This window comes from Hemitrygon akajei, chromosome 3 (assembly GCF_048418815.1).
Source record: "Hemitrygon akajei chromosome 3, sHemAka1.3, whole genome shotgun sequence".
NCBI classification, from domain to species: Eukaryota; Metazoa; Chordata; class Chondrichthyes; order Myliobatiformes; family Dasyatidae; genus Hemitrygon; species Hemitrygon akajei.
Genome location: NC_133126.1, coordinates 131,727,125 through 131,754,601, shown reverse-complemented (window position 1 = coordinate 131,754,601; position 27,477 = coordinate 131,727,125). Strand labels below are relative to the sequence as shown.

The 27,477-nt window shown below is 40.1% G+C and overlaps 1 protein-coding gene across 5 annotated transcripts in view; it reads right to left on the bottom strand.

The window, feature by feature from the left end:
* Nucleotides 1-27,477, bottom strand: part of ppp2r3a (protein phosphatase 2, regulatory subunit B'', alpha) — a 346,067-nt gene that overhangs the window by 104,135 nt on the left and 214,455 nt on the right. Inside the window, exon 1 of one of the 5 annotated variants that reach the window (XM_073040816.1) lies at nucleotides 7,746-8,214. The exons of the other annotated variants lie outside the window; for them this stretch is intronic. Coding sequence (XP_072896917.1) covers nucleotides 7,746-7,877 — 132 coding nt within the window. The 5' untranslated portion in view covers nucleotides 7,878-8,214. Of the gene's footprint in view, nucleotides 1-7,745; nucleotides 8,215-27,477 lie in introns of those variants that run through there. 5 annotated transcript variants of the gene reach the window in all.

Genomic DNA, 27,477 nt, shown 5'->3' with positions numbered 1-27,477 from the left:
TGCTAGAGTTAGGAACTATAGAAGAACCCATATAGTTTACCTCTGTTTTTTATACAATCCATACTTAGCAATCATTATTCCCTCAGCATTTTCATTATCACACCTTACCAGCTATAATAAATATGCTTGGAGTTCTTCCAAATTTTCCTTGTTATTTTAAAAGGAATATATTAGCAAAAATATACCCTCAGATCTTCATGCCCTTAACCATAAAATTTCCATTTCCTCAAAACTTCTTACAATCCACAATCTTCAGAGTTTTAAAATGTGAGCTTGGCAAATCCTGGTTGCTACTTTGTAATTTACTTCATTCATTTTACAATTTATTTATAGATTTAGTAAAGCTCTTGCTTCCTTTTTAAAAATTGCTACAATCTGTATTTTCTTAGCACACACTGCTATTCATAACTTAGCTCTCTAAAAGTACTTCAGAGCTATTTGATTGGCAGGATTAAGTGCTTTGGAAGTTAATGGGCTTCAATTTATACAAAATATTAAGGGATAGGTTGTTGGCAGTAATTGTTATTAATGGATGGTGGACAACCTGAATCAGTATCCATAGCTCCCATTCACCCATATGTCTATCTCTTCCTAATGGATCTTAGGTCCCTAACTATTCAAAAGGATGAACAACATTATTCTTTACTAAGTACATACTGTATTTTCTCTGTCTTTTCAACAGATCTATTTTTTTTTGCCATATACAGAGAATTTGCTGCCAAGTGTACGCTAATGTGTTTGATGTGCCATTAACTCTACCTTGTCAGACTATTTGTCCAACATCTGATATTGGATGAGTAGACTTCTCTGACAAAGTGAAAGGGGAACTAGAATCATCATCTTTGGTACCAACACAAAGCAGGTTTGCATTCCTCTCCCCAGAAACTGTCTGAAACTGATCAGACTGTTAGGACTCTGGTATCATTTGACCTGAGTTCCAGTTCATATAACAATCCATTATTAGGATTCCAATTTCCAATTTCCATAACATCATCAAACATTATCCATGCTTTTATTTACCTACTGATATCATGTATGCCTTTGTTACCTATTAATGCAATTATTGCAAGGCACTCCTGGCTGGTCTCCCTTATTTTACCCTCCACTAACTAGAGGTCATACAAAACTCACAAATTGACTTATTAATTATCACTACAATGACACTTATCCTAATTTTAAAATTCCTCCTTGATCATGTTCCTCCACATCTCTGTAATTCCTCCTGCCCTATAAACATTCTAATATTGGCCACTTGAGCAAATTAATTAATCACTCCACAATTAACAGCTAGATGCTGAACACTGGACCTAAACTTTTATGCCAAACCATCTCTCTTTTCTCCTTTAGGACCCTCTCTAAAACCCATCTCTTTGACCAAGCCTTATACCATCTGCCCTTGTATCACCGAAGTGACTTATTGCTAGAATTATATATTTTTTGGATAAAACTCCTGCAAAGGGCATTGGGATATTTTGCTGGACGAGAGTTGCTATATACCGCCCGTTGTTTTCGATAATATCTCTGAGTGACTAGATGCTGCTGCTCTGGTGCACTGGATGACCGTCCCTCCTTGGACAAGTTTGGAAAAACTAAAAACACCATTTGCCTCAGAACAGATTTGAATAGTAAGTCCTGATGACATTTGGAGAATTGACTTGCAGTAAAGATTGATGCAATCAGACCAAGAGTTAATGAGCATATATTCACCATACTCAAAGTGAAGACATTTCTCCTATTGCACTGCACAGGACTGAAAGAAGCTGCAAAGGGTTGTAAATTTAGTTGGCTCCATCTTGGGTACTAGCCTACAAAGTACCCAGGACATCTTCAAGGAGTGGTGTCTCAGAAAGGCAGCATCCTTTATTAGGGACCTCCAACACCCAGGGCATACCCTTTTCTCACTGTTACCATCAGGTAGGAGGTACAGAAGCCTGAAGGCACACACTCAGTGATTCAGGAACAGCTTCTTCCCCTCTGCCATCTGATTCCTAAATCGACATTGAACTTGTGTACACTACCTCACTTTTTAAATATATATTATTTCTGGTTTTTGCACAATTTTTAATTTATTCAACGTACACATACTGTAATTGATTATTTATTTATTTATTATTATTTTATGTTTTACTTCTATATTATGTATTGCATTGAACTGCTGCTGCTAAGATAACAAATTTCATGACACATGCCGGTGATAATAAACCTGATTCTGATTCATCTCAGTCTGAAATGAACAACCTCTTATTCTGATATTGTGACCTCTGGTTCTAGTCTTGTCCAGCAGGAAGAAACATTCTCCCTGCATCCAGCCTGTCAAGTCCTGTACAAACCTTACAAATTTTAGTGAAATATCCTCTCATTCTTCAAAACTCTTCAGTATGTAGCCTAGTCCACTCACTCTCTTCATATACAACAAACACAACAGTTCTGGAACAGCTATTGTGAATCTTGAGTGCCCTCCCTCTATGTCAAGTATATCCTTTTTCAGATAAGGTGACTAAAAACTGCATGTTTTCCATATATGGAAACTTCCATATCCGATCTCTCATAATTGCAGTAAAACATCTTTCCTCCTATCCTCCATAAGAATGGCTGATATATTATCATCTAATTAAAATTCCAATTTGCTCACTACACCCATTGACATTCTGTGACTTGTTTACAAAAACACTTTCAAATCAACATTACTCAATCTCTCACCATTTAAAAATACTTCGCTTATCAGTTCTCTGACTGGCATAAGGCAGAAAGTGTAGGAAACCGGAGTCCAATGACAGCTTGAATTCTGCCTCTGTATTGTTTCATGATGCGCTCGCTGAAGCTAACGTGTGTTGCTTGAGTTAATTACTTGACCCATTAGTTTTGGAGATACTGCCATCTTACACATCAGGAAGAGAGCAATAATATGTCTACATGCTTCTTGGATATTGTGTTGATACTTACGATTAAATCAGTAAGAAGATGGAGTAAAAGCATACCATCATTAAGGATTCTTTATCTGTTCACTCACCTAAGGGATGTCTGTGTATGTCGTATATTTGAGTGATAGAGAGTGGAAGAGTATTTTTCTGTAACTTTTTCAACATGAGAAAATGTCATTCCATGTGATTGTGTAGATATGTAGATCTATCCACATGTTTTTGTCATTCAGGTCCTTCGGCCCACCTAGTCCGTGTCAAACCATTTCAACTGCCTACTCCCATCAACCTGTACCAGGACCATTGCACTCCATCTCTCTACCATCTATGTACTTATCCAAACTTCTCTTAAATGTTGAAATTGAGCTCACATGCACCACTTGCGCTGGCAACTCATTCCACACTCTCATGACCCTCTGAGTGAAGAAGTTTCCTCTCATGTTCCCCTCAAACTTTACACCTTTCACCCTTAACCCATGACCTCTGGTGTAGTCCCACCCAACCTCAGTGGAAAAAGCCAGTTTGTATTTATACTATCTATATCCCTCATAATCTCATATACCTTTATCAAATCTCCTCTCAATCTTCTACATTCCAAGGGATAAAGTCCTAACCTATTTAACCTTTCCTTATAACTCAGGTCCTCCAGACCCGGCAACATTCTTGTAAATTTCCTCTGTACTCTTTCAACTTCATTTACATCTTTCCTGTAGGTAGGTGACCAAAACTTCACACTGTACCCCAAATTAGGCCTTATCATTGTCTTGTACAACTTCAACATAACCTCAATACCTGGATTTATGAAAGCCAATGTCCCAAAAGCTTTCTTAACAACCCTATCTACCTGTGGCACTACTTTCAACAAATTATGGACCTGTATTCCCGGATCCCTTTGTCCTAAATCCCTTTCTCATCACCAAATTAGATTCGGTGATGTGGCAGGAATGTCGGTATGTTACCATGTCAAGCTATTGTGTGACTTGGAGTGGCCTTGCACATACAGGTTATCCCATGGGATTGCTGCCCATGTTTTGGTAGTGGAGGTTGCAGGTTGGAAGATGATGTGCACATTAGTGCACTGCATTTTGAAGATTGTATGCAATGGAGGGAATTAACATTTAAGGTGATGAATAGGAAGAAGATGACACAGGCTGCTTTATCCTACATGGTGGTAAGCTTCTTTAGTGTTACTGGAACTGCATTTATCCAGATTGTTGGAAAGGATTCCATCACTCTCTTGACTTTTGCCTTGTGGGTGGTGAAAAGTATTTAGGGAGTCAGAAGTGAGTTACTAACAATATGATACCTGGTTCCTGATCTGATCTTGTATTCACAGGTTTGACATGGCTAGCACAGTTGTGTTTCTGGTCACTTGTAACCCCCGAGAGAAGAGGAATGATGACTTTAAATACTGGGTAGGCAGTTAGATTCTCTTGCATTGTGATTCTCCCATACTGTAAATTCTATGATATGAATATTATTTGGTGTGTAACAGTTTATGTTTGAATGTTGTCCAGATTTTGGTTCATTAACTACAAGTGACCTTTGCGCGATTTGCAATAACTAGCTGCCATAAAAATCACTAGGTAAGCCCGCACCATTTGTAATGTTTAATCACTAAGGATTGAACAATTGTCTGTGGGTTATTTCAAACTTTATACATTGGATTATACAGTCGATAGTTAACTAACGGATAAAAAATGCAATTGATTTCCATTTCAAATAAAGTTATGGAAAAAATATACATTTGTCTATCTGGATAGCATACTTACCTTTACCAGAAACAGAATCAAGTCATTCAGAGGGTTTAATAAATATTTCTTCCCAATCCAATTTAGGAATTCTGTCAGTTCTTGGAAGCAACATCTATGGACATAGTCAGTTCTAATTTTGGTCAAAACACTGTATCTGCTTTATGCTTCCATAAAGCTGTCATAACAATGCAAGTTGCTTGGGTATTAGCAATACTTCCACTACTGAGGCACATGACAGGAAAGGTCTGCTTTCCCTTACAGAACCATGTTGTTGTCAGCCAATTTATGACTGGATATGCCAGATGCCATATATGTGAATTTAAAATTAACTGAGGAGGCAAAGGAAAACTAGAAACTTCAAAATAGTTTTCAAACAAGATAGATTTATATAATAAAAGGTAACTTTCCAATTATGCACTGAATCAATTTCTGAATGCTTCTCACCGTAGATCTCCAATTACAGATACAGGATAGCTTCTGTCAGCTTTCTGGGGTCACAGTTAACCAAAGAGTAGTTTCTTTTTTTAAAAGAGTCTAAGCCATTAAGATTCTGCACTTCTCCAATTTAATCCACCCTTCTAACTGAAAGCCCTTGTCCTTTAGTCCAAGTCTCCACTAAATACTGGTGAGCCCCACTAATATGTGTTGTAAATAATGACAATGTTATGGTGGTATACTTGTGAGCTGGGAGCATAATTCTAAGTGTCTGATCCATGGTAGTACAAGATTAAATAAGCATTAATTATTTCAGCCTAAAACACCTAACAGTTAACATCAGCTATATCTACATTTGAAGTGAATGAGAATAATTTTGTATTGAAGATGAACAGTTGCTATTATAACATATAATGTTTGTTTGTGTTAGGGCTTTTAGCAACTGAATTCTTCAAACAGTATTTTTTGCCACCTATGGTACAATTTGGAACTTGGCTACTTGATAAAAGAAAAGATTAGAAATTTGAAATATATTTTGGGGCAGCAGGCCCTCTGACTTCCCATATTTGCTACCAGAAATTGCTGGATGATGAAAAAGATTTCTCATTTATATTAGACTCCATGAACACAAATCATTATTCTTTTTCTGGAATTATTTATTTATTCTGGAATTTACCATAATTTTGTTTTTGCACCAAATTGCTGCTGCAAAGTAACAAATTTCACATCATTTAAGCCAGTGATAATAAACGTAATTCTGACTCCAGCGGATCTGAAATCAGGGTTCATTGTAATAATGCCCGAATTTCCATGAACTCTGCTTCTGGTCAAACGCTCAGATTGGATTTAGTCTGTCACATGGTCTACATTCACACAAGTCCGTTCCAATTTCCTCTATTAGAGATTTCATTCAGAGTGTCATACACATAGTGTTTAGTCTGGATCAGACCCCATTTAGTGTGGAGTCCAATCAGTTATGTGGACAATGCAACCCTTCAGGTGTCTATTGCACATTGCATATCGTACGGAATCTGCACTGAATTAGTTAAGTCTGCCACATTTAAGATGGAGACTAGATCTGTATTGTTTCTCAATCTATAAAGAATTGAAGACATATTGTACTTATTTAATTTGATTTTCCACATGGTTATACATATACACGTTAATATGCTGGAGACTCCCTTTATGATGTAGTCTATAGTCTATAATGGGGTAGAGTGCAATTTGTTGCACACTGCATACCAATCAAGTCAAACATTACCTAGTTACACACACAAAATGCTGGAAGAACTCAGCAGGCTAAGCAGTATCGATGGAAAAGAGTAAACAGTCGATGTTTCAGGCCAAGACCCTTCAACAGTATTACCTTATTATGAATTATATGGTTCTGTTGCCTCTTCAGGCAGTAACAAAAAGATCTCACTTTATAGGAAACAGATTCATGAGAAATCTGAAGTGTTTGAAGTTCTAAGCCTGAAAAAACACTTCACGAATTAACCTGGCTACATACATAATGGGTTTGGCTTAATTTTTATTTGATTTAATTCCCGTGATCCATGTTTTTAACTGTCAAATATTCCTGGGGTTATAGTCAAATTGTGACTCTATTTTTGAGTGAAACATTCTGCAAACAGCTGCTTCCATTTTAAAAGGAAGTTTCACCTGAGCAGAGCTTTGAAATAAGTTTTATTGATCTAGCAGCAGCCTCCATTTATGTTAGCACTGTTGGATAAGTACTTAAGCTTGAAAATGTGAAGTTTTGCATTAATTTTGACTGGTAAATTAATTCCCTTGATAGGACTAGAGAACACAGCTAAAAGATATTATACAACCGAGTAAGAGGGAGATTAGATGAATTTTCATTGCTATGATTTGGAATACACTATCTGGAAGTGTGGGGAAAGCAGGTTCTGCATCAGCTTTAAATATGCACAAATATTTGAAAAAAAAAGAATAATTTGCAGAGCTTTGGGAAAACAGTGGGAAGATGAAACTACTTGGCTCATTGAAAGGGCAGCACTGACACGGAGGCTGAACGGTGTTATAATAATGCAAAAGACAGCAAAGAAGCAGGGAAAACTCTAGCCATAATTAAAAGATACAATAAGCAAATTTAAAAGTGGTGGATGATGCATAAACAGCTGGAACTAATCAACTCCTAATGATTGCCAGCATAGTTTTCATGAAGCCTACCTTTGGACCCTCTAGGGATGGCTCCTTTAAATGTCCCTCTGTAGAGCGGAACACAGACAAAATCTAGAGTATTTGAAATAGTATTAATTTAAATATGTATGGAAAAGGCAACATACTAGCAGAAGGAATATTGAGCCCAACCCCCTCCCTCAATGCTCAACCTAAATGATGTCCATATATGGTTAAGGTTAAAACTGGAAAAATAATTGCAAACTACTTTATAAAAGCAGCAATCAAAATGCACAATCACTCTCTCTCCTTTCTCTCTCTATTCCCCTGGTGAAAGATTAACCTGTCTCAGCATTTTCAACCTGATCTTGAATTTGTTGGTACTAATGCAAATAGCTGTCTCTAAAGATTTTCATATACTAATAGCAACGAGCAAAGAGGACACCGTATAACCGGAACAGAACCAAGAGTCAAGGTATTGAGAATTGTTTCAAACCTGTGCTTGCTGGAAAGATTTCAACCTCTTCTTGAATCGTGATGGCAAAACAAAATCACAGCCACGGGCGAGGAAAGCAAACTCCCCTCGTAAGTCAGGGTCCCTTCGCAGAGAAGTTTCCTTGATCATCATCTTGTTTAATAATACTTCTGGTGTGTGTATGTGTGAGTGTGAGACTGTCCTTTAGTAACGCAGTAACTATGGACTGAAAAACAGTTCAGGGTCCCTGTTTACAGAGAAAAGTGAAATTTGCCTTCTTGAAAGACTGCACTCTTGTCTTTATTTCCACAGAATGACAATGTCCATGCATTGTACTTCAGCACCGTGGGTCAAAGTCCAGTCCTGACATTTAAACAATTTAGCATTCTAGAGCACGTCTCTCGGAGTTTAACTGCTGTGTTGCGCTCAGCCACATGACCTGCAAGGCAATCTTGCCTAACGGAGGGCTTCACCACAATTGATCTGTCCAGGACTGTGGATATGAGTGCATTGTGGGAAGGGAAGAACCCTCTACCAGAAGAGCTAAAGTTAGCACTTGCTGAAGAAGACCCGAAAATAATCTAGCTTGCTATGACACTGTTTACACTAATAGCATCTTAATTTAAACTGTGAGGCATGCACTTCAATAAATCACATGGGTTTCACAGTAACCAGTTCAATGCCAAAAAAAATAATCACAGCTCAAGAAGTCATTTGGAACATTTTACAAAATAACAACAAACAACTTTACAAAAAGCTGGTTTGAGAAAAATTGTGGCAAAATTGTTAGGGTTATTTTTCAGACATTGATGTGAGCAGAAGAGCCTGGTGCTTTCACAGTTTTTTTGTTTACAGACAATTGACTGCCTGTGGGAAACTTTCTAACCTTTCTTCCCCTTTCTCCCTCTTGCTCTGCTGTACCCACTCCCCCACCCCCCACCACCAGCCCAATGTATAAATAACTGCCTTACTTGCTGCTGGCCCTGAGTCATGACATTCAAGTTCCACACCATTCCCTGGTTACTCCACTAATCAACAGCAGCTGTTTGGAGAATAGCAAACACATCAGGGATCCTAAGGAGAAATATGTTTGAACTTAGCTACGTCCTCTCTGTGGACAGCTTTGTATTGTGGGCAACTACAACATTTATTATCAAATTTTGGAAAGGGTCACATAAAGATGTTAAATCTGCTTGCAACATGGAGGAAGACCATCAGCTTGCTGCGGTGACAAAGAGCAGTGGGAATTTTAAAAAAAAACAGCTGTTCCTATAATAGCTAGACAAGATACAGTACCAGTTTTAATACTCTTGCACTGTTGGAATGTGCACCTGGATGGTATTCAGACAACATGCAATTGGTACTTGTCAAACTTGAACTATTCAACCATGCTTTTCCAAAGGCTATTATAAGGTTCTGTCCTCTGCATTACTTCCAATTTGAGTTACTAAATTTTGGTTTTGATTTGTTTGCAATAATATTTCTTTATTATATTTCAATGGACCCTGTTTATAGCCAATGCTCTGGGCTGGATTTGGCATTGACTCAATTCAGAATCAAAGTTGTAGCCTATGCTATACTGAAGTATTCACTCTAGTGTCAGAATCTCAGAAACACTTCCACAGAATAGGAATAGCTGGAATGCCTCTGGAGTCAGGAGGAGATCATCTGTTACCCTGAGAACCTTTAGGATGCATTTTGATCATGTTGATTTCTGGCAGTACTGGGGAATTTCACTTCCCCAACCCCCCATACAGTTTTATTTAGACGTGCAACTGTATAGCTATAACATAAATTCAGCAGTTTGGTACAGAGATGCGAGCCTTCAACTTTGTGAAGAGAGTGCAAAGCAATGAATGCAGAGAATAAAAAGTTTAGGGCAGGTTTAGTGGAGGTGTTCAACATTACAAAGTACTTGGATGGCTTAAATAAGGAGAAGCAGTTTTTGCTGTTGTTAAGTGGTTCGGTCACTAGGGGGCATAAATTTAAGGTCATTGAGAGAAGCATTGGAGGGTGGATGGGGGAAATATTTTACATCACACACATTGTGATGATTTGAATCAGAACACCATAAAGAGACATGGGAGCAAATTCAACAATGATTTTCAGAAAGCACTAATTCCCTAAACCACACCAGTTTAAGGGAATTAGTGCCGGCAATGTCCTCTTATTAATCAACTGCACAACCAGTATTTTACTGAATATTTCTCTTTCTGGAATAATTGTTTCTCATATAAACCTGCTGAATACGTACCACTTAATGCCAAAAATATTATTTTCAAAACTCTTCCATTTTGATTTCTATAATTCATATGTCATAACAATTCAGTGTGGTAATAATTCTCAACCTATTTCTTGAATGCAAGATACTGTAGTCTGCTGGTAATTAAACAGCCCAGATAGTTGACATTTAACATAATTGACATTAATAGGTGAAAAAAGAGCAAGATCTATCCATTACCCCTTCTGCCATCCTGTTAGTTGCAGAATAAAAGGATAATGGGTTTGTCAATTGATGATGTGGATGAACAATCAATATGGATTTTTTCTGATATTGGTTATGACTATTATAGACATGGAACAAAGATGGAAAGTAGGTTGAGAAGAGCAGTTTTTAAATAGCGTCTGTTGCATATGCTTGTGTTTAAAAAGCAGTTATTTCTGTCATTGATAGTTGGTGAGAAAAAAGCTGAAGTCAATTCAGACCTGTTTGCTCACTGCAGTTTCAAGCATTCAGTCTTGGAGATGCCAGCAATGGCTGTGAGTGAAAATGAAACTATTTCACTACTTCATCAAGTTAGGAACAATGAAGAATTTGAAGTTATCGACAGTCATCTTGAATGTTACAATGGAAATGAAGGTTTGGATGATAGACGATGTTTGGATACATCAGTAAGGTATGAAGGTAGCCTATTATTTATGCTAGGTGTCTGCACTGATTTTGTTCATGTACAGTCAATCAAAAGAATGCGTACACTGGATGAACTCCTCTCGCAATAACTATTAGGAACTAATACACAGCTTTAAAGTACTGTAGTAGTATTGATAGTGTTCTAATTTGTCCTATACTTCAACTGAATCAACTGGCACATTGCCTGATGCATTCTCAGAAATCATTGGCTCATATGACTCAGTTTGTAATGACCCTGATTTCTCACCGTGGGTGCCATTGCCCATTAAAAACACTCCCAAGCTCACAGTGTGGTTAATGTGCACAATGTATTGCATCAAGTGGAACTGTTACCACCAGAAGTAAAAGATACCTTCTCATTTCCTGTCCTCTATATTGTTCAGACGCCTAGCCTTCCTATGAAATGATATCTCGTTAAGAATCATCATTGAGATGAAAGGTAGATTAGCACCAAAGGAAGTTTTTAAAGCTTGATAATATAAAATAAAGTCAGATTTATTTTATCTTGCATTACCAAGCCTGTGTTAAACCATTTAAAAAAGCCTTTCCCTTTAAGGATTTTAAACCCCTACATCTATAAAAAGATTCGACCTATGCTCAGTTGAACTCACAAACCAAGATTATAAAGTAGTTTTAAATTTCAGGCTTCAGATTCTCCAACTATAAAAGTAATTTTGCTGTCGTAACAACATCATGTTAGCTCATTGTCATGTTAGGAGTATTACTTTTACAGTTGGAGGAATAGAAGGTGTTTTTAATCAGTCATGTTCGAAATCATTAGTTGACAGCTGTTGTATATATACTTAGAACAAAGGATCCATGTTACAGATCAACAGACGTGCTTTGCTCTGCCAGTCACGCCTAACCTCAGAAGTATTTAAGGAAATTGAATGTGGTCAGCTAGCAGATCTGACCTCCAAAGGGAGGTGCATAACTTTCTTTAGCTTAGTGACAAGGACATGCACTTTCAACACAGCAGGTTGTTTGTCGTCACTGAACGGCAAGGCAAATGTCTTCCCTATCTTCCAACGAACTTGAAAGAGGAATGTCAGTACTTCCAAGGCCTGGTCATATCTCATATTTTAAAAAAAACATGTTTACAGTCTTTTTCTTCTCCAGCAACACTTATGGGTCATTTTAGCAGCACAGGGACTGTGAAAACACTTTAGCTGCTGCGTGCATCTTTGATCATTTAACTTTTCCACCAGTTTGAATGACCTTAGGTTTTTCCACATTATGTTCCTTCTGCATGTCTTCATCCATTCACCTATCCTTAGTGGGATTACATTTGCTGCTTTCCCATCTGTGGAATGTTGAAACTTGGCAACTAGAACATCCATTATGTCCATAGCTACCTCTTTTACCTTGGGATGCAGGCCATCAGGTCCTGGTGATATATTGGTTTTCAGTTCCATCAATTATTCTATTGAATTTAATATTTATTCTTACTAATTTCTTTCAGCTCCTAATGTATTCTGGACCTGTTGTTTTCCACTTCTTGTGACTTTTTTCCAGAAAAAGAGAGTTGAATGGCAAAGAGACTGAATGAAGAAAGTCCAGACCTAAGGATCAAAACAGCCAATATATGTGCACATGGGGCAATAGTAGTAAGGTTTATAAGCAGGTCAGAATTGGAGGAAAATGGTTTCCACAGGATTGTGGGGGTCTAGAACATAGAACAGTACAGCACAGTACAGGCCCTTCGGCCCACAGTGTTGTGCCGACCCTTAAACCCTGCCTCCCATATACCCCACTACCTTAAATTCCTCCATATACCTGTCTGGTAGTCTCTTAAATTTCACTAGTGTATCTGCCTCCACCACTGACTCAGGCAGTGCATTCCACGCACCAACCACTCTCAGAGTGAAAAACCCTCCTCTAATATCCCCCTTGAACTTCACACACCTTACCTTAAAGCCACGTCCTCTTGTATGGAGCAGTGGTGCCCTGGGGAAGAGGCACTGGCTGTCCACTCTGTCTATTCCTCTTAATATCTTGTACATCTCTATTATGTCTCCTCTCATCCTCCTTCTCTCCAAAGAGTAAAGCCCTAGCTCCCTTAATCTCTGATCATAGTGCATACTCTCTAAACCAGGCAGCATCCTGGTAAATCTCCTCTGTACCCTTTCCAATGCTTCCACATCCTTCCTATAGTGAGGCGACCAGAACTGGACGCAGTATTCCAAGTGTGGCCTAACCAGAGTTTTATAGAGCTGCATCATTACCTCACGACTCTTACACTCTATCCCTTGACTTATGAAAGCTAACACCTATAAGGTTTCTTAACTACCCTGTCTACCTGTAAGGCAACTTTCAGGCATCTGCGAACATGTGCCCCCAGATCCCTCTGCTCCGCCACACTACCAAGTATCCTGTTATTTACTTTGACTCTGCCTTGGAGTTTGTCCTTCCAAAGTGTACCACCTCACACTTCTCCGGGTTGAACTCCAACTACCACTTCTCAGCCCACTTCTGCATCCCATCAATGTCTTTCTGCAATCTTCAACAATTCTCTACACTATCCACAACACCACCAACCTTTCTGTCATCTGCAAACTTGCCAACCCACCCTTCTACCCCCACATCCAGGTCGTTAATGAAAATCACGAAAAGTAGGGGTCCCAGAACCGATCCCTGTTGGACACTACTAGTCACAACCCTCCAATCTGAATGTACTCCCTCCACCACAACCCTCTGCTTTCTGCAGGCAAGCCAATTCTGAATCTACCTGGCCAAACTTCCCTGGATCCCATGCCTTCTGACCTTCTGAATAAGCCTACCGTGTGAAACCTTGTCAAATGCCTTACTAAAATCCATGTAGATCACATCCACTGCAGTACCCTCATCTATATGCCTGGTCACCTCTTCAAAGTACTCTAACAGGATTGTTAGACACGATCTACCCTTCACAAAGCCATGCTGATTGTCCCTGATCAGACCATGATTCTCTAAATGCCAATAGATTCTATCTCTAAGAATCTTTTCCAACAGCTTTCCCACTACAGATGTAAGGCTCACTGGTCTATAATTATCAGGACTATCCCTACTATATTTTTTTAACAAGGGGACAACATTTGCCTGCCTCCAATCCTTTGGTACCATTCCTGTGGACAACAAGGACATAAAGATCCTAGCCAGAGGCTCAGCAATCTCTTCCCTCGCCTCGTGGAACAGCCTGGTTAATATTCTGTCAGGCCCCAGGGACTTATCCGTCCTAATGTATTTTAACAACTCCAACACCTCCTCTCCCTTAATATCAACATGCTCCAGAAATTCAACCTCACTCATATTGTCCTCACTGTCATCAAGTTTCCTCTCATTGGTGAATACTGAAGAGAAGTATTCATTGAGGACCTTGCTCACTTCTACAGCATCCAGGCACATCTTCCCACTTTTATCTCTAATCGGTCCTACCTTCACTCCTGTCATCCTTTTGTTCTTCACATAATTGAAGAATGCCTTGGGGTTTTCCTTTATCCTACTCACCGAGGCCTTCTCATGCCCCCTTCTTGCTCTCCTCAGCCCCTTCTTAAGCTCCTTTCTTGCTACCCTATATTCCTCAACAGCCCCATCTGATCCTTGCTTCCTAAACCTCATGTATGCTGCCTTCTTCCACCTGACTAGATTTTCCACCTCACTTGTCACCCATGGTTCCTTCACCCTACCATTCTTTATCTTCCTCACCGGGACAAATTTATCCCTAACATTCTGCAAGAGATCCCTAAACATCGACCACATGTCCAAAGTACATTTCCCTGCAAAAACATCATCCCAATTCACACCCGTAAGTTCTAGCCTTATAGCCTCATAATTTGCCCTTCCCCAATTAAAAATTTTCCTGTCCTCTCTGATTCTATCCTTTTCCATGATAATGCTAAAGGCCAGGGAGCAGTGGTCACTGTCCCCCAGATGTTCACCCAGTTTAAATCTAGTCTACATATATGAACAATGCCTGACCACATCAATTCTCAGCAACATAAATTTCCACTATTGAAATATTGGAAGACCAGAGCAATTACCTAATATCCCAGCCACAAAATCTGTTCCCTGACTGTCTTCTTCATCATTCTCCTTTGCAAATGTGAGTGTGCAAACATAGCCACTGAAATTAATTGATGCTGGGACCACATACGTGTGATATCATTAAGGCCATCTATTCAACTTTTATAACTGCCTGACACCACTCTTCTCTTGGTTCTGCTGCCAAAACAATCAACTGTGACTTTTTCCCTCCAGGTGTGAGAATTTTCGAATGCATTCCAGGCTGCCCGCTAATCTTCTGGCTTCAATAAACTTGAGATCATCAAGTATATTGCAACATCCAATTCATTCTCCTTGGATTAAGCAAGCTTTGATTTAAAAATCCTTATTCTTGCAAACACCTTCCTTCTGCCACTCTGATCTGATTATACTGGTTTGAGAACAACTGCTGCATTGTGTGCTGTTCTGTTCACCGTATTTTAGGAAGAACGTGTGAAGGAAAGATTGCCAGAATGATTCCAGCAATGAGAACTGCCACTTTGATCTTGCCCACAGCTTCATTACCATTGCCCAGTTCCCCTTGCCTTTATTGGAGTCCAGACTTCATTTTGTGGAGTTTTTGTGTGTTTGTGTATGTACATGGGGGGGGGGGGGTGTGCAGATGGAGGCATTGTTCAGGATCATTGGTCTTTTGAATGTTGTAGGGGTCAGTGGGCTATTGGCTTAAGTATCATGTGTGTAAAGGTAATTGCTCCACACAAGTGATAGGTAACATGAAGCTAAATACCTGTGGTTTCCTGTGATCCTCGATTACAAGGTTAAGCTGTGGTTGTTTTTCTTAGAACAAAGATGCTGTGGTTGTTCTTAGAACAAAGAAGGTTCAGGGGAGATCAGTACAGATAGGGGTTTTGAGGGAAGCTTTTCTTATTAGCTTTAGCTGTTCCTATCATCAGGAAGGGATATAGATTTGGGATGATGGGTAAAATGTGCCTGTGTGGACAAATCTAAGCAGATTGGTTATGATTAGGAACTCTGCCTAAAAGTGCAGTGAAAAAAGAGTCAGTTAGTGCTTTCATAAAGGGATTGGCTAGGGACTTGAGGGGGAATAAGAAAGACCATCCAGCTCATTGCATTTATTTTGGAAAAATTAAAAGAGTGCCTTAGATTTTTATGAATGATAGAACAATTCTGGCCACAGCTGTAGTAAAGTAAAATGCAGTACTCAGCAAGCTCCTCCAAACAGCAGTGTAACAAAGTACTTGAAAAGCAAGGACCCATCCCCTTCCCAGTCACTCTCTCTTCTCCCCCTCCTGTCAGACAGGAGGTACAAAAGCTTGAGAGCATGTACCTCCAGACTCAAGGACAGCTTCTATCCTGCTATAATCAGACTCTTGAAAAGACCTCTCAAATGCTAAAAGATGACATTTTGATATACTTCAAGATATGCACCTTATTTATCTAAATATGAGAAAGTCTACAGATGCTGGAAATCCAAAGCAAGACACAGGGAATGCTGGAGGAACGCAGCAGGTCAGGCAACGTCCGTGAAAATGAATAGATCGTCGATGTTTTGGGTCAAGACCATTCTTCAGGACTGAGAAGTAAAGGGGAAGGAGGGGAGGGGGAAGGGAAGGAGGCTACCTGGAAGCTGAGAAGCTGAGAAGCCAGGTGGGTGGGAAAGGAAAGGTGCAGGAGAAGATGGAATCTGATAGGAGAGGAGAGGAGACCGTAGGAGAAAGGGAAGAAGAAGGGAAACCTGGTGAAAGTGATAGGCGGGTGAGAAGAAGTAAAAGGTCAGGCTGGGGACTTTCCTTCCCTTTCAGCTATGGTCCACTATCCTCACCTATCAGATTCCTTCCTCTCCAGCCTTTGATGTTTCAACAATCACCTTCTAGCTAGCCTCCCCCCTCCCCCACCTTTTTATTCTGGCATCTTTCCCCTTCTTTCTCAGTCCTGAAGAAGCATATCGACTCGTAATGCTGACTATCTATTCATGCTGCCTGGCCTGCTGAGTTCCTCCAGCACTTTGTGTGTGCTACTTTATTTATCTATCTCACTGCACTTTCTCTGTGACTGTAACACTGCATTCTGCTTTCCTTTATCTTACCTGGGTGTACTTGGAACTTATGGATGCACGTGCTTTCAATGGCACGACGCAAATAAAAGCCTTTCACTGTAGAATGGCACTTGGGATGTCATAAACCGATACCATTTCCAGAAGATCTATTTTACTGATGTTAGGAGAGATAACACTGTAAATAGCAAATATTGGAAAGATCCCCAATGGTCGTTTCTATCTGCCCAAGAGTATGGAAAGAAATGCAGTGGAGCACTTCTTTTACGCTGGCCTGGAATTTCAGGCTGGGTTTGCCGCTCGTGTCTCTGAAGCTCTGGCACTGATGCACTGCTGAAAGGGTATTGTGTGCTGGAATCTGGAGCAACACACAAATCACTGGAGGAACTCAGCAAGTCAAGCAGCACATGGTGTCCAGGTGAAGGGTCCTGACCATCCGTTTCCCTCCATTGATGCCACGTGTCTTGTTGAGTTCCTCCAGTGCTTTATGCTGCTGACTTGGGGTATAGTGTGTGGTGGGATTTGTAGGGAAGAGATAAGAGCTGTTGGCATATTTGACCAATCCAGTGAAATCGTATGGATTAATTCTATAGAGAACCCTGCCTGGTATTTGCAGAATTTGCAACAGATTTGATTACAAATAATTTCCTTACATTTTTTTTACCTGATATCTTCCCTTAGTCTCGGGGTCAATTTTCTGCTGCCAGTTTCTTAGTCAAATGGTGAAAACAGATGATGTGAAGGAAGTGGCCGATGCTGGATGTAGTGACAGTTCAGGTGGATGGGGTTGGTAGAACCCGTTGGCCCCTCCTCCCTCGTGAGCTACTACAGTGGAGCACTTGTCCCCCGCCTGCTGGCTTGATTGAAAACTATATCAATTATTCATTGTATGCAAATGAATATTACTGGCAATTTAAGGGCTCATTATTTCTTTGGTGAAAACTCTTTATAATCACTAGAGCTGTCCTTTCAGAGGTACTATAATGTAGCACAACTACCGGAGAACATATATTTCTCACATCATTGTGTGTTACCAGCTTGTATCAAATCCTCTAACAGTCTTCTGCATGTTGCAAAAAGAGCTATTCAGACATGGGTACATCGCTGGCTCTTTCAATCATCTACCCAACTTGTCCCTCTGTCCTATTTGTTCCTCTGATGTTTAAGTTCATTCCAAACATCAAGTAAGTACCCATCAACACTAAGCCCATGCACCAGCACTTGGTCTGTGGCCTCCATTGTCTTAACCTACGTAGATAACACTGATGTATGGTGGACAGGGCAAGAGGCACAAAAACAAAGAACTATGTGAATTGTACTACCCCAAAATCAAAGACTAGGGTGACTCATCCAATACAGATCTTGCATGTACAGTACCTCAGGATGAGCCACAGGATTTGGGGAAGGCTTTCCAGTAGAAACATGAGATACTGAAGGGTGAGCCGTGACAAGTTGGCATCATAGAGATGGTTCCTGCTGCTTCTCCATCTACCTTATGTTTGAAAGATCAAAAGTGCTGCCCTTCATTAGAAGTTCTGATTCACCCTGATCATCATCACCTCGCACCTCACTATTTACCTGCACTGCAGCTTCCCTGTGGTTTTTACACATTATCCTGCATTGTTATTGCTTTACTTTGCTTTGCCTCAATGCACTGTGAATTAATATGGACAGTATGCAAGGCAAGCGTTTTTGCTCTATCTTGGTACATGTGATGATAATAAACCAATACCAATACCAGTCTCCTGATATTAAACTGAAAGTGAACTAGTCTGCAATCTAGCCTAGAAGCAAGATTGTACTAGATTGTTGAGATCCTTCAGCAATTTGATTGTGTTGCTTTGGATTTCTAGCACCTGCTGACTTTCTTAAGCTTGTGATTTGAAAACTTCCACACTGAATTTCAAATCCACCCCAACACCACTCTCTGTAATTCATTCTGGCCAAGAAAAAAACGCTCTGAGACATCAGCACTATACGGTGGTTCAAATTGCGAAGTTGCCACCTCATTGCTCCAGTAAACCAGGCTCACTCCTGACCTCAGCAGCTACCTATAGGGAGATTTTGCATTCTCCACGTGACTGAGCAGGTTCTCCCAGTTCTTCCCACATTGTAATGACAGGTGGATTGGTAATTAACAATTGGAAATTTCCCCTGGTGTGTAGGGGCATGATGGAAGCTGAGGGCAGATGGGAATGCAAGGAGAATAGGTGAAAATTATTCAGGATAGACTCAATGGGCAAAAATTATCTCCTTCAAAGTCATAAGGAAGTGTAGAAATACCGTGCTCCAATTCAACTGCTACAGCACAAGCAGCTATGCTTTCAGCTGATAATCCCATCCACCTTCTAACACTGCCAAAACAATTTTCTGACCATACTTTCAGTTATCAATGTTGCTATCATTGGACGACACAGTAACGTAGTGGTTAGCGCATTTTACCTGGGTTCAATTCCTGCAGCTGCCATTAGGGAGTTTGTATGTTCTCCCCTTGACCACATGGGTTTCTTCTGAGTGCTCCGGTTTCCTCCAAAAACGTAGTGGCTGGTGAGTTAATTGGTTGTTATAAGTTATCCTGTGATTAGACTAAAATTAATTCAGGGGATTGCCGGGTTGCATGGCTCAAAGGCCCAGAAGGGTCTAGTCTGCCCTGTATCTCAATCAACCAAACCATCACTCAATCAATAAATAAATATTTAGTTATGTGCTCATCTCAAATGTTGTTTGCTAAAGACACCCATTATAGTGCCTGTGTACACACTCCCTCAGTTGTCATCTTCTGGATAGACCACAAAACTATTTATTTCACTTCTTTTACATCTCTTTTCCATCTTGAATGTGTTTCTGGAAATGCTGGAGCCTACGATTTGCAGTTTGGAGATCATTTGGGTGATCCAGTGCTTTGTCATCTCCGAGAGGACTCCGGAAGGCAGCGAGCGTGAGCCTGAAAGCGACAAGGCTTTGGGATGGGGCACGAGCTGATTTTCGACTTGATTTTGCTAAAGCTTCCATTGTTTGCTGATTAAAGCAACAAGGGACATTGAAACATCAATGTGAATGAGGAGGGCAAGTGCCTGAATTTGGGAATTTTGGGGCAGATGTTCTTGTTGTGTTTTGTGTGGGGATGGGGGAGTTTTCAGGGTTGATGATGCTGTTGCCGTTCTTTTTAGTGCAGGGGTGGGGGTGGATTGGCTGCTTTTCTCAAAATGACTCCCTTGGTTTTTCTTTATCTTGTGGCTATCTGGAGACAAAGAATCTTGAGTTGTATGCTGCATACATACTTTGATAACAAATGAACCCTTGAACCTTTGAATGAATCTGTGATGTTAAAAATGCTATATAAATACATAAATTGTTGTATCATTGTTGTATAAATTGTTGAGACATGACGGTTATTAACAGATATGGGGTTAGTGCTGTCCTGATGAAGGATTTTGGCCTGAAATGTCAATTGTTTATTCAGAATCAGAATCAGGTTTATTATCACCGGCATGTGACATCAAATTTGTTAACTTAGCAGCAGCAGTTCAATGCAATACGTAATCTAGCAGAGAGAGAAAAAAAATAATAAATAAAATAAACCATAATAAATAAACAAGTAAATCAATTACATATGTTGAATAGATTTTTCAAAAATGTGCAAAAACAGAAATACTGTATATTAAAAAAAAGTGAGGTAGTGTCCAAAGCTTCAATGTTAATTTAGGATTTAGGGATCGGATGGCAGAGGAGAAGAAGCTGTTCCTGAATTGTTGAGTGTGTGCTTCAGGCTTCTGTATCTCCTACCTGATGGTAACAGTGAGAAAAGGGCATGCCCTGGGTGCTGGAGGTCCTTAATAATGGACAGTGCCTTTCTGAGACACCCCTCCCTAAAGATGTCCTGGGTACTTTGTAGGCTAGTGCCCAAGATGGAGCTGACTAGATTTACAACCTTCTGCAGCTTCTTTCTGTCCTGTGCAGTAGCCTCTCCATACCAGACAGTGATGCAGCCTGTCAGAATGCTCTCCCTGGGTACAACTATAGAAGTTTTTGAGTGTATTTGTTGACATGCTTAATCTCTTCGAACTCCTAATAAAGTATAGCTGCTGTCTTGCCTTCTTTATGACTACATCAGTATGTTGGGACCAGGATAGATTCTTAGAGATCTTGACACCCAGGAACTTGAAGGTGCTCACTCTCTCCACTTCTGATCCCTTTATGAGGAATGGTATGTATTCCTTTGTCTTACCCTTCCCGAAGTCAACAATCAGCTCTTTCGTTTTACTGACGTTGAGTGCCAGGTTGTTGCTGCGACACCACTCCACTAGTTGGCATAGCTTGTTCCTGTACGCCCTCTTGTCTCCATCTGAGATTCTACCAACAATGGTTGTATCGTCAGCATATATGTAGATAGCATTTGAGCTATGCCTAGCCACACAGTCATGTGTATACAGAGAGTAGAGCAGTGGGATAAGCACACACCCCTGAGGTGCATCCTTTCCATAGATGCTGCCTGACCTGCTGAGTTCCTCCAGCATTTTGTGTGCATTAATCTGGAGTTCCAATGTCTGCAGAATCTCTTGTGTTGATGAATCTGCTGCTTGTTTTCGCCATTGACAAAGGAAACTCAGATGCTGAGTGCCTCAGGAATGATGCAGAACTAATGGAAAATTTGCTACTGGCCAAGATCAATTTCATCTCTGTGAGATCAATTTCTATCTACGAGATCATCAGGCATACAATTGCACCAAATTACACAATTGCCAACTTGAAGAAACCTCCCATTAATCTTGAGATTTAAATGTAAGCAGTTTCTGATATTAAAGGATGTACAAAGACTCAGGCAGGACATATTAGCCTACTGTGGGCTTGCTGTGTCAGAGAAACAGACAAGGGTCCATTGATATTAATCGGAAAAGGCATCAGACATGCAAATTGGGAACCATAGCGATCTCAGAACATATTTATCAAACTCATTGAGTAATTATTTTGTCAGAGCAATTCTCAAAATTGAAGAAAGATTTGACTCTTTTTTATGATGATTTTGTGGAACTGAGAAAAGGGGTGCCAAAACTGACTATTAAGAAGAGAGTCTGTACTATTCTGCTTCTTGTCACCAGTCTGCAGAACAAATCAGCACCTTTCCAATGAATGAAAATTTTGAATGTTAAATAGGTAATGTATTGACTCTGTTACAGACCAAGTGCAGGCAGGCTTGACTCAGAGAAAAAAAAACTTCTCCCCCTGTTTGTGGTATCAAGTAAAGTGAGTCACAGTGTCAGAATTCAGATTGAGATAAATAGAAAATTCTTCAATTAGACTGATTAAAACATATGGAATTCCTGATAATGGAAGGCTGTGGAGGCTAGTTTGCTGAATATATTTAAGGAGATGGAAGGATTTGTAATTATCAGAAGCATTAAATGGTATGGGGAGAGAACAAGACAAGACTATTGAGAGCTAAGATCAGCCCTAGTTATATTGAATAGAGAAACGGTCCGAGCAGTCTGAACCTACTCTCATATTTCTGTCTTTCTACAGATGTGTTGTTATACCCTGTGTTGAGAAATTTGTGTAAATACATCAAAGTTATTCCAATCATCACCACTGGATGGAGACAGAGATTTAGATTGAGCGCAGCATTCTTTGTCCTGGTTCTGAACACGGTAAAGGTTAATATACTTACCTGTTAACCCTTTGTGTCCAAAATTTCACATCCTTAACTACTATATCCAGCCTTTAACAAATTGGCTATAAGTTGAAAAGCAAATTTCAATACTTAACACCGATGCAAAATCATAATACATGGTATATGACATAGAAAGTACTACATGTCAGCTTATTAACCGAGATATCTATAAACTGACTATTTCACATTATAACGTAATGAGACATTGCATTACCAACATCATTAACGATATAGAGCTACAATTTGGCGTGTTTAGTGATTGAAAATACTAATCATGTTTAATTGTGTAATCATAAAGAAATTAACTAGTTGCATTAACCATGTTGTCAGATCATAGGAGACCAGTATTTTAGAAGAGTGCGAAAGACAAAGGAAAATGCCTGAGATGGAAGGTGACGAGTGAAGGGAGATTGAGAGTGGGATTGAGAAAAGAGATTGGGGGTAGAGAATAGGTGTTGGGTTGAGCAGGCTGGGACCTTATTCACTGGAGTGTAAGAGAATGAAGGGTGATCTTATGGTGGGGTGTAAAATCATGAGGGTATAGATTAGGTGAATGCACACAATCTTTTCCCAGTGTTATGAAACCACGAACCAGAGGCCACTGGTTTAAGGTGAGAGGGGAGAGATTTAATAGAAGCCTGGCGGTCAGCTTTTTCACCCAGAGGGTTGTCCCTATGTGAAGGGGCTGCCAGTGGAAGTAGTTGGCCAGGTACATGAACAACATTTGTACTAGGCACTTGATCAGCTACAGGGATAGGAAAGGTCAGAGGGATATATGCCAAATGAGGGAAAATTGGACTAGCTTAGATAAGCATCTTGTTTGTCGCTTTGAAAGGCCTGTTTCTGTGCCGTATGGCTCTAACTCCCATATTTTCTACATTAAATATTTATGATTAATATGGCTTGGTTACTGGATATTAAACATGTATCTTTAATGATGCTTTAATTACCTTGATTGATATTGCATGCAGAATGTTTCTGTTCTGCACTGCTGGTTGCTGCTAAGTCTTCAAAGTAAAAAATCTGTGACATTTACAAGAAATATTAATTTATACAATTCTGGGATCATTTGTGTTACAATGCGCAATTCTGACTGATCTACCATCACTCATTCAGTGACTGCATTCTCACCTCTGGGCCAGAAGGTATCGAACACAATTCTCTCAGCAAAGTTGAGGATGCTGAGCAGAGTGATGCTGCATGCTGACGGCTAAAATAGTCATCCTGAGGTGCGATGCTAAATCAAGGTCCTGTCTGTTCTTTCAGACACGTGTGACACTGGTTTGAAATGGAGCAGTGGATGTCCCTCAGTGTCCTGGCCAGCAACAATCCTTCATCTTCCGTCTGGTTGTCTGCCTCTGTGCTGCTTGTGGGAGGCGTGTGCATGATGGCTGCAGTGCTTTCTTCATTAAGCACACTGGAGCAGTATTTGTTGGCAATGAAGTGCATTATTTAAGTGCAAGTTCTTCTGTTCTGCTGCCTCATGTTTAAGTTAAACATTGCCCCATGCAGTGGTAACTCATTCAGCTCCCTTGTGTCGCAATGTAATGTGAGTCAATGTGTTTGCCTGTAAAACTCTCCATCCCCGACATAAGTTGTATTGCTGTTGAAAGGTGGTGGTGGGGGAGGGTGCTGAGGTTAATGAATTCACTCAGAAGCAGAAGAGAAATTAGTGGCAAGAGACATTCTAGGAGGCACTCTGTAGCAGGATGGTGATTGAGGAGAAACTAAGAAGTAATGAGACTACCTACTGAGTGATAGAAGCACACAAGAGATTCTGCAGATACAGGAAATCTTGAGCAACACACAGAAAATGTGAGAGGAACTCAGCAGGTCAGACAGCATCTATGAAGGAAAATAAACAGTTGACATTTTAGACCAAGGCTCTTCACCTGGACTGGAAAGGAAGAAGATAAAAGCCAGAAGAAGAAGTGGGGGGAGGGGTGGTGGGGGAGCAGTAGCAGCTGCCAGGTGATAGGTGAAACCAAGTGAAGAGGAAGGTAAGTGGGTGGGGGATGAAGTAAGAAGCTGAAAGGTGATAGGTGGAAGAGGTAAAGGGTTAAGTAAGAAGGAATCTGATAGGGAAGGACAGTGGACCAAAAATAAAAGGAAGGAGATGGGGAGGGGAAGAAAAGCCCACTAGAATTAGCGGGAACATAAACGGGTTTGGAACAGAGGGGAGTGGTATGAGAAGTTAGAGAAATCAATGTTCATTTCATCAGGTTGAATATGAGGTGTTTCTCCTCCAACCTGAATTTTGCCTCATTGTGGCAGTTGACCCAGATGGAATGTGCTTCTCACATCATTCCCTTTCAACCCCCCCTCTCCCACCCAACCATCTTCCCCCTCGCCTGTACTCACTCCCCTCCCCCTACTTTCTTCTTCTGGCTCCTGCCCCCCCTTCCTTTCTAGTCCTGATGAAGGGTCTTGGCCTGAAACATCGACTGTTTATTTCCTTCCATAGATGCTGCCTGATTTGTTGAGTTCCTCCAGCATTTTGTGTTTGTTACCAACTGAGTAAAATACATTGGCTAGAAATATTAATATGTTAAAAAATCAGAAGATGAAGGCAGGGATGAAAATGAGCCTCAGTAATTAAACTAAAGTAAAACCAAGTTGAAACCAGTAAGGTATAACTAAAATCTTCTAATATGCTTAAACCTTAAGTAAATTTTATCTCAGTGCCAATATGTTCCTTATACATGAAATACCGACCTAATCTTTTTTCTGGTCCATGCAGAGCTAATTAGAAATATCTTTTGAGTGTTTCCAATGCATTGGATAGGACCAGATTTTACATAACTATTGGAGTTTCCTGTTGAAAGCCTTGCTGGTATTCATTATTGGAGAGCGGACCACAAAACCAGAAGAGGAAGTTAAACCACTTGGCTCACAAAGTTGAAAATACTCTGTATCAGAAGGTCACCACACACATGAACATTATTAGAGACAAGATTGATTAATTTTGACCACAAAATCTTTGCAGATGTACTTCAGAGCCTCATTGCAAAAGAGAGTTGGAGTCATGCCTACTTACATGAAAACCATCTTTGGATGCATTTACAATCATATCTATTTTACCCTGCTTTGTCTGTGGAATTCCTTGTGACCTTTGTACATAGAGCCATAGAGTCATAGAGCTCTACAGCTTAGAAACAGGTCCTTTGGGCCAACCTTATTGAATTTTGATTTTGCCTAGTCCTGTTGACCTACACCTGAACCATAGCCCTATCCATGCACTTATCCAAACTTCTCTTAAGTGTAGCAATCACCACGTCTGCTGGCAGTTCTTTCCATACTCACACCACCTTCTGAGTGAAGAAGTTCCTCCTTAGGTTCCCCTTAAATATTTCACCTTTCATCTTTAACCTATGACGTTAGCTCCAGTCTCAACCAAACTAAGTGGAAAAAGCCTGCTTACATTTACCCAATCAATACGGTCATAATTTTGTATACCTCTATCAAATGTCCCCTCCCTCTCCTAACCTATGAAGTCCTAACCAATTCAGTCTTTTCTTTCACTCAGAACCTTAAATCTCAGCAACTTTCTGGTAAATATTGTTTGTGATCATTCAATCTTATTGAAAGGGTTCAATAACCTGTAGATAGGTAGCCAGAGCTGCACACAATAATCCAAATTTAGCTTCACAAATGTCTTAGACAACTTCCACATTACATCTCCCACTGCCTGGTATGGAAACACCAATGCCCTAGAACAGAATAACCTACAACAAAGTGGTGGACTCAGCCCAGTCCATCATAGGAAAAGCTCTCCCCACCATTGAGCACATCTACAAAGAGCACTGCCACAAGAAAGCAGCATCATCAAGGACCCCCACCATCCTGGGCCTGCTCTCTACTCACTGCTATCAACAGGAAGAAGCCTTAGGTCCCATACCTCCAGGGTCAGGAACAGTTATTACCCTTCAGCCATCAGGCTCCTAAACCAGTGTGAATATCTTCACTCTCTATAACACTAAACATTGAACACGACCACTGGACTCACTTTCAATGACTCTCCAATCAATCATGTTCTCAGTTGTGTTTATGTATTTATTTGACTGTTTATCTATTTATTTATTTACCCATTGACCTATTTATTTATTCAGCTATTTTTATTCATCTACCGTGTATATCCAACTCTTTATTATTACTTGTTTTTTTTGTACCTGCGTAATTTGTTAGTCTTTCTTTGTGTGTAGTTTTTCATGAATCTATTTTAATTTATTCTACTGTGAATACCTACAAGAAAATGAATCTCAGGGTAATATTTGGTGACATATATGTACTTTGATAATAAATTTACTTTGAACCTTGAATTTCAAATGGGTTTGTCTTGGATATTGTCTTTTATCCAGCTATATATTTGACTTTAGTTAACAAGACTTTTCATTCTGTTCATGGTGACACTGAACGTAAGAAGTAAAAACATGAATGGACTCATTGGCCTCATTGAGTCTGTTCCACCATTCAAGAAGATCAGGCTGCACTGAACTTGACTTATCTCTGTGTATCTGGTTTTAGGGTATTGGACATCTCTGAGTGATCATTGAGTCATTTGTCTATTTCTCATAGATGTTACAAAGTACCAGACTGGAACCAAAATCCTGGTTGGGAGATACGTGAGTGCAGTGGGAGGGGACAGAACCTTGAGCAATAGAGTGATGATCAGGTGATAACATAGTAGCCAATGACAGCAAATATAGTCATTAGGGTAGGCAGGAACATAGTAAATGGAGAGGAAAGAGCATTTGTTTAAACCATTTATTTCAATGTAGGAGGCTTGATATGTAGAACTTGGGGGGTGGATTTGCTTTGGGAATTGGGATATTATAGCCAGGGCAGGACTGGCAGCTCCAGGATACAAATACTACAGGTGTGAAAGAGGTGGAGGTAAGAGTGGACGGAGAGTTGCCTTCTTGATGAAAGAAGAAATAACAATGGTCCTTTGAGAAGATATTCTGGGGGGAGGGGTTGGGGAGATCTTCCACTGAGGCCATATGGCCTCATAGAAAATAGAAAGGGAATGGCCACTCTGATAGAATTGTATTATACAACCCCAATAGACAGTGGGAATTGGAAGAGCATATGTAGAGAGATTGCTGTTTGTTGTAAAAAA